This window comes from Sphaerodactylus townsendi, linkage group LG02 (assembly GCF_021028975.2).
Source record: "Sphaerodactylus townsendi isolate TG3544 linkage group LG02, MPM_Stown_v2.3, whole genome shotgun sequence".
Taxonomy (NCBI): Eukaryota; Metazoa; Chordata; class Lepidosauria; order Squamata; family Sphaerodactylidae; genus Sphaerodactylus; species Sphaerodactylus townsendi.
Window position 1 is genome coordinate 40,037,760 of NC_059426.1, and position 15,280 is coordinate 40,053,039.

General features: G+C 42.8%; 1 protein-coding gene across 2 annotated transcripts in view; it reads right to left on the reverse strand.

Annotated features, from left to right (window-relative positions):
• Window positions 1–15,280, reverse strand: part of KCNJ3 (potassium inwardly rectifying channel subfamily J member 3) — a 173,852-nt gene that overhangs the window by 158,069 nt on the left and 503 nt on the right. Inside the window, exons 2-3 of one of the 2 annotated variants that reach the window (XM_048484050.1) lie at window positions 14,069–14,779; window positions 1,530–1,746 (exon numbers count right to left, since the gene is read on the reverse strand). In XM_048484050.1, coding sequence (XP_048340007.1) covers window positions 1,530–1,746; window positions 14,069–14,749 — 898 coding nt within the window. In that variant the 5' untranslated portion in view covers window positions 14,750–14,779. Of the gene's footprint in view, window positions 1–1,529; window positions 1,747–14,068; window positions 14,868–15,280 lie in introns of those variants that run through there. The other variant, XM_048484049.1, reaches the window with a different exon arrangement.

The window sequence follows — 15,280 nt, forward strand, 5'->3', positions numbered from 1 at the left end:
TCCACTTGCAAACAGTTGTGAAAGTGGTTTGAAAACGCATTATTTTGTGTGTGCGGAAGGGGCCCTAGTCTTTCAGAAGTGGCAATTCTATCACAGGCCCTTTCCACATGGGCCAAAACGGCTGACCTGGGTGATGCGCCGCCCCAGGCGCCCGTTCGCTACGAAAGCGTATGCTGCAACGCAGCAAGCGCCCGACCTGACTCGCTTCAGAGGCAGGCGGCCTAAACAACAACCCTTTAAAGGGTTGTTGTTGGAAGCGTCTTCCAGCGGCAGCCCGGTGCAAGCCCGGCGCCGCCCGAGAAGCTACGCTATCTCCTGGCCCGTCCTACTCACCTTGTCCCGTTATCGCCTGCTGGCGATGAAGCCCCTCCGACCCCTGGAGGTCGGAGGGCAGCGTGGGCGGGGCTTCGACGGCCAGCAGGCAACGACGGGGACAAGGTGAGTGGGATGGGCCAGGGAGAAGAGGCGGCTCCGTGCGGAGCCGCCTGCCGTTTGCCGGCCTCTGCTGCGGCCGCTCGCATGCGTGCATGCGAACGGCCTTCGCCTCCATGCCGGTGGAATTCTCGTCGGCGTGGAGGCGACAGGGAGGCCGTGCGGAAACGGCCACAGTTTCTTGGAACTAGGAAACCAGAATAATTCGAAGTAGGGCTATATACTAAGGTACCTGAACCAAAAATAAACCAGAAATTATTTGGTTGGGGTTAGATGGGGATATCCAAAATGACCCCAAACACTCTCAAAGTAACAAGCAATTTAATCTCCCAGAATTTCAGGAGTATTTTGGATTTGAAGTACCAGGAATCAAGTAGAAGAGAGAAAAATCACTGAAGTTTCAACAATACTTCACCGAAAATTTAAAAAAGGGGGAAACAACACATCAGCAGGCATAACTGAGTTCGTTTATGTACTTTAATCACTGAAACGGCACGCCGCTGCAATGCTAGTGGAGGAAATGCCTGTGGGAAAGAATCAGAAAATGATAGGTGGCACAGAGAATCAAACTGAAGTGCCAGAAAATGGCGGACAAAATTTTTTGTTTCCCCCTGCAATGCTTTATTTTTCCATGCTGTGTGGACAAAAAAGCAAAAACAGTTCTTTTAAAAACATTTCCCAAATGTTTTAAATGGTCTGTGCAGAAAGGAACTCAGTTTCGCTGATGTAATTTACTTGTGAAAACACCCCCAGAAAATACCCACAGTCATAAGAGAGGCAGGAAAGAAAACGCAAGCTGATATAAACACAAGGCATGTTGTAAAGCAATACGAACCCTAACCCCAACCCACAGAAAATACAATGTCACTTCATTAGGCTGCTTTCAAACAATAGAAACTGAGGAATATCTGCCTAATACATTTAAAAGATTCAGTTTTTAGTTCACCTTGTCATGGTCCATAATAATCACCTGCAACACCAAGCATTAGAAATAGTGTTTTAATTTATTTTGGGAATGGCATGGAGGGGAATAAGTCTTGAAATTAGGGGGAGGGGACTACACACAAATAGGTAAGCTTTGAGATCACAGTACTCACCAGTTGTCTCCACGATGCCCTCTAGGATGACAACTATCTCAAACTGTTCAGTTTGCATGCTTCTCTGAGAAAGGTCATAAAAGGGACTTTTGGAATCGATCACATGGCAAATTGTAAGTGGCGAAACGAGGAAAAGTTGATCTGCTCCAGTACTAAAACCTACATCCAGTTCAAGTTGATCAAGAGGAAGAAATTCACCCTCGGGTGTTTGGCGAGACTACATAAAACATCAGAGAGAGAGAATGGGGGGGGGGGGGGGGGAAAGAGAGAATTAGCAACCAGTTCAGTGATTCTCAAGTCAGTCTGACAGCAAGTCACATCCTTGCCAACACTTTGCACTATCAATCATCTGACACAAAATCCAAACAAATGATTATGCAGCTATGTTATAAAGAGGAGTAAGGAGGGTAGAAGCCAACATTGCAGAACATACATGAATTATTTATAAATTCATCTTTCTATAATTAAAGCTCACTGGCTCATAAGATGTGAAAAACTGCTTGGCAGAAAAAAATGCTTAAACAAGTGACAGAGACAGCTTATGTCCAGTTCTAGCCTTCCTGCAGAGCAGGGAAAACCAAAGCTATCCACACGTGAGGCTGCCTTACATGAGCTTGGTGCATAATACAGTGAACCTACTGTCAGGATGTGTTTTCCTTGCCATCAAAGGGGTTGAATTGGGTGTGAGGACTCACACCTCTGGCTGCGGGGAGGGGGCAGACATTCTGATATATTAATGGACCTTTTCCTTTCCTGTTCGCTTTCTTTTGGTGCTGGTAACTATAGCTAACTAGGAGTGACCCAGGCGCCTTCCCAGCAGGACAGGGTGGCAGATGGCTGAGAACTATCGCTGTACTGGCCTTGAGATACTCAACTCTCAAACATCTCTCTTTCTATTGGGTTATTCTCACATTCCATGGGAAACAGGGAGGGGGGATTTATGGTGGGAACTCTGGGGAAAAAATATTTTCGTGGTCTGGCAGAACTCACTTTCTGAAAGCCAGGTACTAAGGACTTCTGATCCAACATCCAGAGTCCACTTATTAATTTCAGTCTCAAGACCTGACACCCACATATGTTTTTAAATGATCACATGTAGACCTGTTTCTAAGAAAGAACTGATATATGTTCATTTTGGAAATAAAGTGGTAGACCAGTACCAGAATAAATGAGGGGTTCAGCTGCATGTACATTGAATATAAAGTAAAAATCCCCTCTGTCCACCTGCTCTGTGGGGCAGAGGGGGGATGGTGGCTGCGGGGGTGGCAGAAGGGGGATGGCAGCTGCTCTGGAGGGACACGGCCACGCTACTCTCCGACCTCTAGGGGTCGGAGGGCAGCGTGGGCGTGTCCCTCCAGCCATCCAGAGCAGTGCTGGAAGGAGAGGTGAATGGAGGGGACCCAAAAAGGGGCACCCTCATGCATGAAGCCGCCTCCAGTTTGGCCCCTCCACTCACCTTTCCTTCCAGCGCTGCTCTGGAGGGCTGGAGGGACACACCCATTCTACCCTCTGACCTCCAGGCCATGCAGAGCTGCAGTATAAGGCTGAAAGAGCCTCATGCGGCTCCTGTTCCAGATAAACAAGTTAAAAACATAGTTGGGCCCGTACAGGTTGGTTTCCCAAAAGGCAATGATCCTAGCGGAATACACTGACTCATTAAAAAGCCCAATTGCTCTCCTAAATAAAACATATAGGCTCAGACACTTTCCAGTATTTCTCATTTCCAATATCTCAGATCCCAGGATAAGGTTGGCAATCCCATGAAACTGCTGAAACTAAAGAGGGTTATGTGTATCTTAACTCAGCTTTACTAAAGTACTTTAATTTGGATCAATTTATGTGCAAATCCTGGATATCTTTGCCAGCTTATCTGCACAGAAAATACCCTGTAATTCGAGCATAGCATTATCTGGCATGACACAGCACTGATGCATCACTCAGGAGTCTTTGTTGTAGACACTAACTGCTCAAGATGGTTAAGCACAAGTAGCTCCATGTAAGCTGTCTCCAGGTGACTGATGTTACTTTAGAAACTTAAATTCAGCTGCTTTGTCTTAACTCCATTGTGGATGAAGTTCTGCTTGCATTAATGGAAAAATAAATGAGTGGAAGGCAGCCTGCTATGGTACATCTCATATGATGAGGCATTATGACCAGTTTTTTAGGGACACAGAATGGTACAGCAGGAAAGAGGAGGAAACCTTTCGTGTGTGGAACTGCAGTTCTCTGAATTCTGGACATTACCTACTTCCATAATAAGACAGGATTAGATAATACACATTTAGAAAATGGATCTTCCACCTACCCAGAGATTTGTTCAATGCACATAACAACTGACACAATACAGCAATACCAGTACTAGTTGCTGTGAAGGCATACAACTAACAGTTTAATCCAGATTCCGGAAGTGGTCAGAGAGGCCCCACTCCAACACTCCCACACTGCCTTGACACCTCCAAAGGACTTTCAGGTGGTGCAGAGAGGCAGAAGAGCCAAAAAGCCTGCCTGGCCGCCAAAAAGCCCTACAAAAGGGTGGTAAGTCTGTCTTCCCCACTGCTGTCTCTGGGTGAAAGCCCGGTGGGAGGTGACTAATGTCAGCTCCGCCTCTGGGAATGCACCCAGGATGCCCCATCCAACTCTGGAAGCAGCAGCCAGTGGTGAGTTGAGTGTCATGGAGCTCCACAGCTCGCCTCTCTATTTGCCCTCCCAGTCAGAGTAAGTGGCACTTAACAGCAATAGGGAGGGCAAATGTGTTGGCGCAAGCCCACACTGCCTCCTATGGCCATTCCTCTCCCCCGCCCCCCCAACAGTCTGGATTGGGCTGTAAGTATCCAGACCTTTTATGGTTGAATGTGCACATAAATGAAAAAACTCCACAGTTAGACCCTGTGTTTTATTGTCTGCGCAGCATCAACATATGTATAGGTACTTAATAAATGACATATAAATAGATAATATGAGAGAATAATGTACTACATCACTCAACAAACTTTGAAGGCTTCCTTCAGCCTAAGAAAACTTTCTCCATTAGATGTATCTCTTCTGCCAGAGGAAGAGCCACTTATTAATGGAAGGTTTGCCAAGCGCAAGGAAGATTTCAAACTTTGCCATACAGAGTGGAAGGAGACAAGCCAATATTTTAAATCCATGTCATTCAGTTACCTTAGGATCAAAATTATGCATAAATATTGTTCCTTTCCAACGATTTAATCCAGCTAGCTTTTCAACTTGTAAAAAAGAGAAGGAGTCTCTAACAGCCAAAAAAAAAGCTCGAAATCATAGGACTTGCTCTGACATTAAACTGTGTGGGATGGAGGCTGTGATAAGGAGGTAAATTGGCTGAATTTGAGTGCAGAAATTGGCAGGAGCCAACCCTACTCCAGATACATTAGCTAGGGACAAGTAGGGATCACTCCTTGATCATGTGGCCCTCTGCCCAACCTCCATTGACCCACAAAGTAAACACCAGTGGTCTCCTGGGCTGCCAAGGCCACGCCCACTGACACCATTCAGTGGGTGCTGGTGGTGGCTTTCTCCCATTTGCTCCTGGCCCTGAGCTGCAAATGCAGCCCCAGGCAAGCCCAGGGGTTGGGGCTTGTCCCCAGGATTGCTGAAGTAGCACGGGACAAAAGTAAGATGGGCAGTCTGAATGGGAAGGCAGAGAGTAGAAAGGCTGAGTGAGAAGGCAGAGCACCCCAAGCCTGCTCCCCATTCCCAAGTGGCACTACTGCAACTAGGGAGAACAAAATGCCCAGCACATGTGTGAAAGGAGAAGTCATTCCTCTCTTGATCCTGAGCTACTGGGGAGCAAAGCAAGCTAGCTGGTTTGAGTACAGGCTGACTCATTTATTGTTTCTCCCATTAACTGGTCTTCTAATCTAGAGTTGGATCCAGTTTTAAAACCTGGTCAATGGAGGGAAAACTAACTCCAATTAACTCACATCCTGTATTCATAAGTCATGGGCAGCCAGAGTTAGTCTAATTGAAATTGCCTTCATCGTGCTCTATACAAGAAGGGAGAGGTTGATGACAGAGTGAGATCCTTGTGCAAGCCTGGCAAACAGCCTTGTTCATGCACATCAATATATCTAATTCTCAACTAGGCCCCATCTGAGGTTAATTAAATCCAGAGACTGCAGTCATTAACAGAGAAGACAGATCTTTCAACAAATGTGGAAAAATCCTAGGTTTGCAATACACACACACACACTGAGATCTAAACAAAAACCCCAACAAACTTAAGAGAGTTAGAACACCCCAAAATAACAGCAACACCTGTTTAAATGAATGTGCTGTCAATGGGAAATGTCAGGCAACCACAACAGTATAGCTAGTCTTCAAGCCTTGGTTTCTATTAGGAAAGTAAAGGGGGAGGTGGCAAGCCCTCTCTTGGGCTGTTTTGAACTTTGAGAGAGGACTCATGGGGTCGCCTTGCCAGCATTCACTGGGCAAGCTGATACCATGCAACTTGAATGACTCACCAAGAAGGAATGGCTTTTTGTTACTGTTCAGCAGCAGCTGCCCCACAAAAGCCAATATATTATAGTAGTTAGAGTTTCAAACTAGAATCTAGGAGACCCAGGTTTGAATACCCACTCTGTTTCAGAAGATCACTGAGTGATCTTGTACTTGTCACACATTCTCAGGCCTACCTTGCAGGGTTGAAGGGTGGATAAAATGGAGGAAAGCAGAATGTTGTAAGGTGCTTTGTGTCCCCCTTGTAAAGGGGGAGGCTTAAATGAAATTAATAAATAATATAGCTGAAGAAGTAGACTGGCAGACAAAAATGATGGTAAGTAGGTGGGTGGGAAGGAAGGAGAGAAGGAAGCAGGGAAAAGAGAACATCAAAAGGTTTTTTGCATGCAGACACTACCAGAGGTGTGGGAGCACAGAAACAAAAAGAATATATCAGAACTCATGCAATCCCAATATTTTTTATATAAAATCATTCAACAACTGTAATTCAAAGTGGGTAATTCATGTCATTCAGCATCCCCATAATTTGATATATGTTGAAATAACTATCTCACCTATCAAGGTCAAAATAAGCGAGCACAAGAGCTGTATAAAATTAAGGAGACTGAATGCTGCACAAGTCAAGCACTATCTTTGGCTGCATAGAGAAACAGCTACCTTTTGGGATGATGGAGAACTTACAGCGGGATATTTCACAACTACAAGGATGTTTACAGAAAATGGAAGAGTTTTGGATTTATTATCTACAAATGTTGGTACCTCAAGGTCTGACTGAATCAGCAGATTGGACATGCTATATATGTTAGGCTTGTGGCTTTCAGCCAGTGTGGTTCAGTGGTTAAGAGTGGTAGATGCTAAGCTGGAGAACTGCTGGGTGATCTTGGGCCAGTCACAGTTCTCTCAGAACTGTGTCAGCCCTACCTACCTCACAAGGCATTTGTTGTGGGGAGGGGAAGGGAAGGTGATTGTAAGTCGCTTTGGCTGATTCCGCATGGGCCAAAAACAGCGGTGTGAAAACGGTGTGAAAACAGTATAAACCCTTTTATACCATTTTAAACCTTTTTACACCCTTTTCACACCGTTTTCACACTGCTGTTTTTGGCCCATGCGGAATCAGCCTTTGAGACTCCTTAAAGGTAGAGAAAAGTGGAGTAAAACCCAGCTTTTTATCTTCTTCAGGTAAGCAATATTGACATTTTTCCATTTCATTTTTTATTTCTCTCTTTGACCCTCCCTCTCCTTGCAAGCTGTATCATGTTTCACATAATAGCTGACCTAATAAGGGTGTTTGTGCTAATCCATTTTATCACAAGATGATGTTACATACATCCAGAAACATTGTTAATTGAATACCAGGTTAGTTCTAATTGGGTATTTATATACTTTTGCTATGGGAAGGGTCTAAGGCAGTGGTTCCCAAACATTTTCAGGCTATCACCCCCTTGGTTCCAAGGTCACATTCCTAGTGCCCCCTCCCCCACATACACACATATGAACACACACTTCTTTCTTGGTATTAGGTCTCCTGCAAATTCAAAACAACTCCAAACACTGTAAACGCACATGTATTTCACAAATAAAACATGACCTAGTAAAAGTGCACCAATTTATTGAGCTATTATATGAAAGGGTTTGTTTGCATCTCGCCCGTTATGTCTTCACAGTGTTAATGGAATATATATGTTTGGTGCAGGGATATCAGCTTCTCAACATGAGGCTGCAAGGCACTGAAAAGTCTTACATCACCACATTCATTAATTTTTAGCGTGTTTCTCTGCTTGGAAAGAAGCTGGGTGATTGCACAGAAGCCCCGCTCTACCAAATATGATGTTGGAAAAGTAATAAAGTGCATCTTGACTTTGTCCCAGAGTGCAGAGTCTTTTTTGAGAGGCCCATGTAAATGGGACACAGAAACTGAGTAATAAAGATGCTGGTTCTTAGCCTTGGCTCCCTCCCATCCCCCGCCCCGCTACACAGCAAAGAAAGTGCTGCTGCTTTTCCTTTTAAAAATCTTGCCTTGCATAGCAGCAGTAAGGGGCTCTTTGCCTTGGCCCTCAACTTCCAGGGCTACACAGCAAGGATAGTGCTGTTGCAAAAAAAGGTCTTACCTTGCAAAGCAACAGCAACAGGGCTCTATGCTTTGGCTACCCCCCCCTCCCATTGTATATTGTCTTGCAAAGCTGCAATATACCTTGACTCCCCCTCCTATCCCAGGCTACACAGTGAGAGAGGGCTGCTGCTTTTCCTTTCTCACCAGTCACCAGGATGGAAGGATAATACCTGTTTCTCACCAGCTGAACCAGGAATCCCTGCACTGCCCCCCTACTGCCCCAAAATTCCTCTCTGCCCCCCTTGATGTTTCCACTGTTCCCAGGGGGACAGTACCACCCACTTTGTGAATCCCTAGTCTAAGGTATCTTAAATCTATTCCATAATTTAGCTTGTGGATATATTATTGTCATCTAGAATTTAGTATGAGCTTGTTTCAGTGGTGAAAGACCCATGGTTTGTGTTCGTAGTTAAGATCAGGTAGCACAAGTCATAAGGTATACATGACTTTATATTTAATGATTTTTTTCTTGTTTTTTCTTGTTATAGTAATAATACTGGTTATATTAAATAGGTTCTTTTTTCTCTCTCCTCTTAAGGTTTTCTGTTTTCAGACAAAATGTTTAGTATTCATGACCATTGAGGAAGGCCAAATAGGCTAAAACATGTATGGTCCTATACTGGTCATTTATAATGAATGCGTCATCAACTGTGTTTGAGATGTTTGTACAGTTTATATTGATTTTTAAAAAATATATTCCCGACCCTGTGTTTTTAGCAAACTTTTTTGTGTACACCATACAATAAACAATTCTTTTGTTACAGATTTTGTAATTCTAAGCTCAATCTCCAAAAATATGGTGCTTGCCAGGAAGATGAAAAAAGAAAATGATGTTGAGGGAGATTCAGAGGAAAGCGAAATGTGCCCCATTAGTCCCTGTGGATTCCCTGCTTGTTTAGCTTTGAAATTATATGCTGTTAGCATGAAGGAAAACCTCAGATGACATCTATCAGATTTTATTTGACAGAGTTCCGATAAGACAAGGAATTAAATTTCTCTAGGGTGCATTAGTGGCCATGTTTTTACAACTACGCCATTCTATTACAAAACCATGAACTTTAATATAAATATGTTCAACATTATTTGTTCCTTAAGATATGTCTGTGCATACCATGCCATCCCACATATCTGTGGCATCTTGCTTTGGAAGTTTAAGTGATACTGATTACTTACAGGGAATTTGCGTATAACCATAAAACAAATATAGAAAGAGCTAAATGCTGAAAGATGAAAATATCTGATGCTAAACAAAACCCACCAGGGGAGGGGTGAAGAAATATGCTGGCAAAGATGACTCAGATCCAGTAACTTGTGAGAAGAAGGTTATGGCAGAAGTAGATTTTTGTTGCTTTCCCCATCCTCTAGAGTCCCTTCTGACTCTAGGAAAAGCAATTTCCAGTGTCATGGAATTTGCATGGACTTGGAAAGGCAGTGTGGTATAATGGTTAAAGTGTCAGACTAGGATCTGGGGAACCCAGGTACAGATCCTTACACTGTCGTGGAAACCTACTGGGGGACCTTGGGCCAGTCACACACTTTCAGCCTCAATCCTGACAAGTATTTGGATGGGAGATCTCCAGGGTATACCAGGGGCATGATATAAACTGTCTCCAGGTGACAGATGTCTCTTGCCTTGGAATCTCTATGGGGCCACCATAAATCAGCTGTGAGTTCACAACATACTAAGGTGAGGGAAGGGGTAAAATTCTCACTTCTCAATCTTCCATCAGGATGCTGGAGCTGATGACAGAGGGTGGAGAAGGAATCCTCCAAACATACATACACACACTGTAGTCCCCTCATCAAGACAGTCGATGTGGCTCCTGCAGTGTTGATATATCTTGTGTTCAGCCCAAAGTTGGAATAATCCACACTGGTTCTCCCTCCCCCTCCCTTTTGATGTATATTCAAGACATTGTATATGGTTGTCCCATTTTGTTCTTATGATGCAGGTTAGATTGAGAGACAGTGATCTGCATAAAGACACCCAGTGAACATTGAACTAAAAACTCAGATGTCTTTGTCCAGTGACCTATACTCTATTACATCACACTTGCCATCTTGATACGTCCTTGGATTTTCGAATTTTCATTCATTCCAATGTCTATTAATGACTTGGAGTAGTAGTCAAAGTAATCCCAGTATCCAGAAATAGTTGTAAACCTTCCTTGCAACTTGGCTGGACATATAACACCACTACATTTCAACAAGCTGTAGTGTACATAGACTTAGTTAATTAGGCAGATGGATTCATCCAAACATGCTGCCAAGCATGAAATCTGGAAGTGGCGATTCTAAATAATTTTCTTCAGTTAATCAAACACATGCATTTCATCTCCTATCGTTTTGTGGAGAACTTGCTCCATTCATTTGTTAATGAACATTTTCAACACTCCATCTTCGGGCCTAGAACATTCAATCACCTCTTATGCTACCAAAATGGGAACAATCTACCAGGACATTTTCCATGTCCCACTGACATGAACAAGAACTGAATATGAGCAATACATACATAGTTCCCATTTAATTTCAGGGCTTGTGTAAGAAAACTCTATAGTTTACTCAAGTTACCTAAGGATTTTTTACATTTCAGGCTGGAGGGGAGATTGAAAAAAAAAGTATCATAAATAAAATTGCCAAAATCCTCCCTATCTGCCATTTATGTTTCTACTCCCCATCTGAGAATTATGTTCTTTTAGTACATTCACCAGAGCATATAACTTCATAAACTATATCACCAGCATCAAAGTGGCATTCACTAAACCTTACTTTAACTATAAGTTAACCAATATGTTAATGTTGTTTGTAAGTTAAAGACATGAATTCCTCTTATCTTATATCTTTAAATCCACAGTTCTTCAGTGGAAATTTGTTTTCAATAGACACATCCCTTTGATCTTTGTATTTGATTTCGGGAAAATAAATCTGTTTTTTTAACATTGTGATCAGCTTTTTGTCATTTTTTTTTGCTGCTGTTGGATCTAGACTGTGTTTTATAGTAAGAGATTAGGAAGCATATCCTACATTTTACTGAATTTTCCTGCAGTGCTTTTTTAAAGAAAGCCCTTTCCTCTGCCCACATCCCTTTTCTTCCAAAAATAGGCATCCAAGTGGTACAGAATTTTTTTCTCTATAGCCTGTTATACGTTGTAATTCATCTTTCCCACATATTAAACATCTGTGCATATTTCATTCTGAATTAAGAGACACAGTATATACTCTCACAACCATATTATATAACATGTTGGGAGTATTTTTAAAAAGACAGTAATGTATTTATGTAAAAACATGGCAAAAAGCAGTACTCTGACGTTTTTTGTCTAAAGTCCTTTTCATGTCAGTATAAATATAAAAATAGATATCTGAAGATATCAAATAATATACCCATTGGATCCCGAAAGCTACACAAATTGTGCAACTGAGTGGAAGGGGAGGAGCAAAGCCCTGCTGTAAATTTAAGCACATATTTTGAACTGCTGTCATTTCTTAAAGTAGTTTTAGCTGTCTCTCATCATATGCAGAGACACCTCGATGTTACAAAAAAGAGCAATTTTTTAATCAGCCAGTACAGTAACTGGTATACAATGCAGATCTGATCTCACAGAAAAGATTAATTTCAATTCAAGTTTGGGCTAATTTTTGCTGTCAGTTTTTCATAGTTATTACAGCCTAAAGACAAAAGTCTGCTGTGTGGTAGGTGTGATGCCCTCTAAAGACTACCCAAACATCCACTAGGATATCTAAAATGTAATTTATTTTGCCATTTTCAGTGACTAATAAAATAATGAATTACCTATTTACGTAGACATTGAAAAGCAGGAACTAACATGCATACTGCTTGGACTTAAGACATTTCAAAACGTTCTAAATGTGTTCCTCTGGGGGGAAAAAAAGAGATGTCATGTCTGAACATTTATTGCCTGTCAAAATTATAAGTCTATTACTCAGGCAAGGCCAACTTCTCATTAAATTGTACCTGGTGATTATAAACTTCCTTAATTTTTCATAATTAACATTTAACTTTTCCATGGAGTAATCAGTTGAGAGCTGGAAGTGTCACTTGAGTTTCATCTGCGGCTCCCTTTGCCGAACCAGCATTCATAGGCTATGTTGGTTATGTAAACTGCTAACTTTTGGTCTTAATGTTACATCTGTCTTCATGCTATGAAACTGCATGAAGCCTAGTGGTCACAGCAACAAACTAAAATGTATTAACTTGTAATAGCTACTGAAAGCAATGGGTGAACCCACTTGAACCCATTTTGAACTATCCATGCAAAATATGCATACATGGGACACTGAAGTCATTGAGATCCACCGTCCCCAGATACCAGAGCTGAAAGGACTGTAAACTCCAAGAGTAACACTCAGGATTTTCAAAAAGGAAGTAAATTCTATTTTGTCATTTGACTTACTTAACACGTTTTGCTTGTATAGCGAACATTACATGTAATATTTTACTATTTGTTTCATTAAATTGTTTTATATTGTTTTTACACTGTTGTTACCCATCTTGGGTCCTGGGATACCTAAGAGAAGGGTAGGCACAAACTTTTTTTTAATCAATAAATAAAATCTAAGGAAATGGGGGATTCTGAATATAAATTTACCACCCTTTTAAGAATAATCAGGTGCATTTGATAAAATTTCAATTGGGTCCAGATCCTAAGAAAAGACATGATAAGGGCTGCAATCACATACATATTTAGTTGCTTAAAGAAACATGAAATTATTTCAGTGCTCTAAAAGTGCTGTATAAATTCACATCACTAATCTTGAGAGCCCAACCACATGATTTCTGTTGTAATCTTTAAAAAAAATCATCAGCATGGCACATTGTTACATAATTGTGAATATAGATTGTTTCTTTTCCCTTGAGTTAATGGAGTGTAACTCTGCGTGGTCTCCTAACCATCAAGAGCACCCTGTGGGCTTACATGCCCCTTCCCTCCTCTCACACAGAAATTCTTCCCTTCCTTTAAAATTTACATCTAACTGGTTAATGTTACATCTATCTGGCACCTTTGTCCACAAGACCTAGCACCAAAACATAATTTGCTATCATGGTCTAAAAACTGTGGTTTGTTCCAAATATGATGACAGTTACACTTATATGCCCCCTTTCTCCTAGGAATCCAAGATGGGTAACAGCAGTATAAAAATAATATAAAACAACGTAATAAAACCAATAGTAAAACAGCATATTAAACATTACACACAAACATTATAATGACACCATCACTGCACACAATCCACACTCCTGAAGTTAGACCTCCAATGAACTGAAAGAAATACCTTTATGATATGGGGGATTGGGGTATGATTTGTTCAAAGGACAGGTCTGAAAAGGTATTTTGTTCTTTTGGCAGCAACAGATACAATCCATTCACTTTACATCACTAAACCAGTTAGATATTACAAATACACAAACATATATTGATCTGCAGTAGGAATGGATAATTTTTTAAAAGGAACAGATGGTTTAGTGGGTTTAAGGATTTTAAAAAGAAGCAATGTGTACCAGTGAAATATTTCAGACATTTCAAAAACAACAGGGAGGGGAGAGGAAAACCTAAATGCAGTCTGGAAGACTTCTCCTTTGAGAAGCTACTTCCACAGGAAAAAAAAGAGAAATGCAAAAGGAAGCTGGAACTGGGATTTTAAAATCAAACAATCCATTCTTGTGCCTCTAAGTGTTCTATCAAGGAGAACAGAATAGTAATTATGCACTCTGGAGACAATGGGAGTATATACAGATCTGAACTCAGGGGAATTCCCAAGCAAATGCACAGGAAGTGGAAAAAGTCAAAGAAGGGAAGGTACCAGGCGGAGAATAAGTTGAGGGAGATATTGGGGGGGGGGGGAAGGCAGGTATGAATGAACTTGAGAGAAAGATACAACCTACAGGAATGTGCAGATCCAATTAGCATAGAAGGCTAGAACTTTAACTTACTTTGAGAAGTTTGCAGCGGATCTGGGCAGAGACCATGTGGCTGTTGCGAAGGTTGCCCACCCTGAACATGAGCGTGAGTTTACCATCCCTCATAGAGATAACAGCATGTTCACTGAACATCAGGGTCTCTGCCCGTTTCTTAGGTTGAGACATCTTGATGAACATACAGCCAATGAGAAATGCATCCACAATGGAGCCCAAGATAGACTGGAACAGGAAGAGGATGATGCCCTCCGGGCACTTGTCTGTAATGTACCGGTAGCCATAACCAATGGTAGCCTCTGTCTCTATGAAGAATAGGAAGGCAGAGGGGAAGTTGTAGACATTGGCCACGCATGGAGTATACTCATCATCATGGGATCGGTTCAGGTCACCCCGCATGTAGGCAATGACCCACCACATGGAGGCCATGAAGAGCCAGGCCACAGTGTAGGTGAGGATAAAGATGAACAAGTTCCAGCGCCACTTGAGATCCACCAAGGTAGTGAACAGGTCCGACAGGTAGCGGCTGGTCTCGCTGCCCAAGTTGCCATGCTGCACATTGCACCTGCCATTCTTGTCCACAAACCGCTGGCGCTTCTTGTTGTGGCTTGACGCCTGCTGCTGGTGGAAGCCCGAGCCACTGGACGAGGTGGTCACTACCTGGTAATCGTCCCCAAATTTCCTTCGGAGTGCAGACATAATACGGAGGGGCTAGCCAGAGTCACCAACCTGCTGGGTAAAAGGGGAAGGGGGAAACAGGGGTCGCACACCCTCCCGCACTTCTGTCCCGTTCCCCGCACTGCTCCTCCTCTGCTCCCCTTGTCTCCCCACCCCACCACTTCTCCTCAGGCTTGTTTCTAACCCCCCCCCCCACAGATCTTTTAGGACTCCCCCTCCCTTTGCCTTCCTCTTCTCTCTTTCCCCCCTTTCCTCCCTCCCCACTCAAAACCGACAGCCCCTACAGAGAAGTCCCATGGTAGCTGCACCTTGCTCAGCTACAGCTGGCTCCAGATGCCACTTAAGCCACTCCGGGAAGTTCAGGGGAAGGGGACAGGGGAAGAGAAAGGCTGGATCCGCGCAAAACAGCCGCAGTCAGTCCGACGGGCTCTTTGGCGCCGTTTCCTCTCTTCTCCTGGGCGACACCGAGAGGACCAGCCGCAAAGGCATCGCCCGACGATTCTCCTCGTCCCTCCCCAACTCCACCGAGCAGGAGCCCTCCGCGCCTGCCCG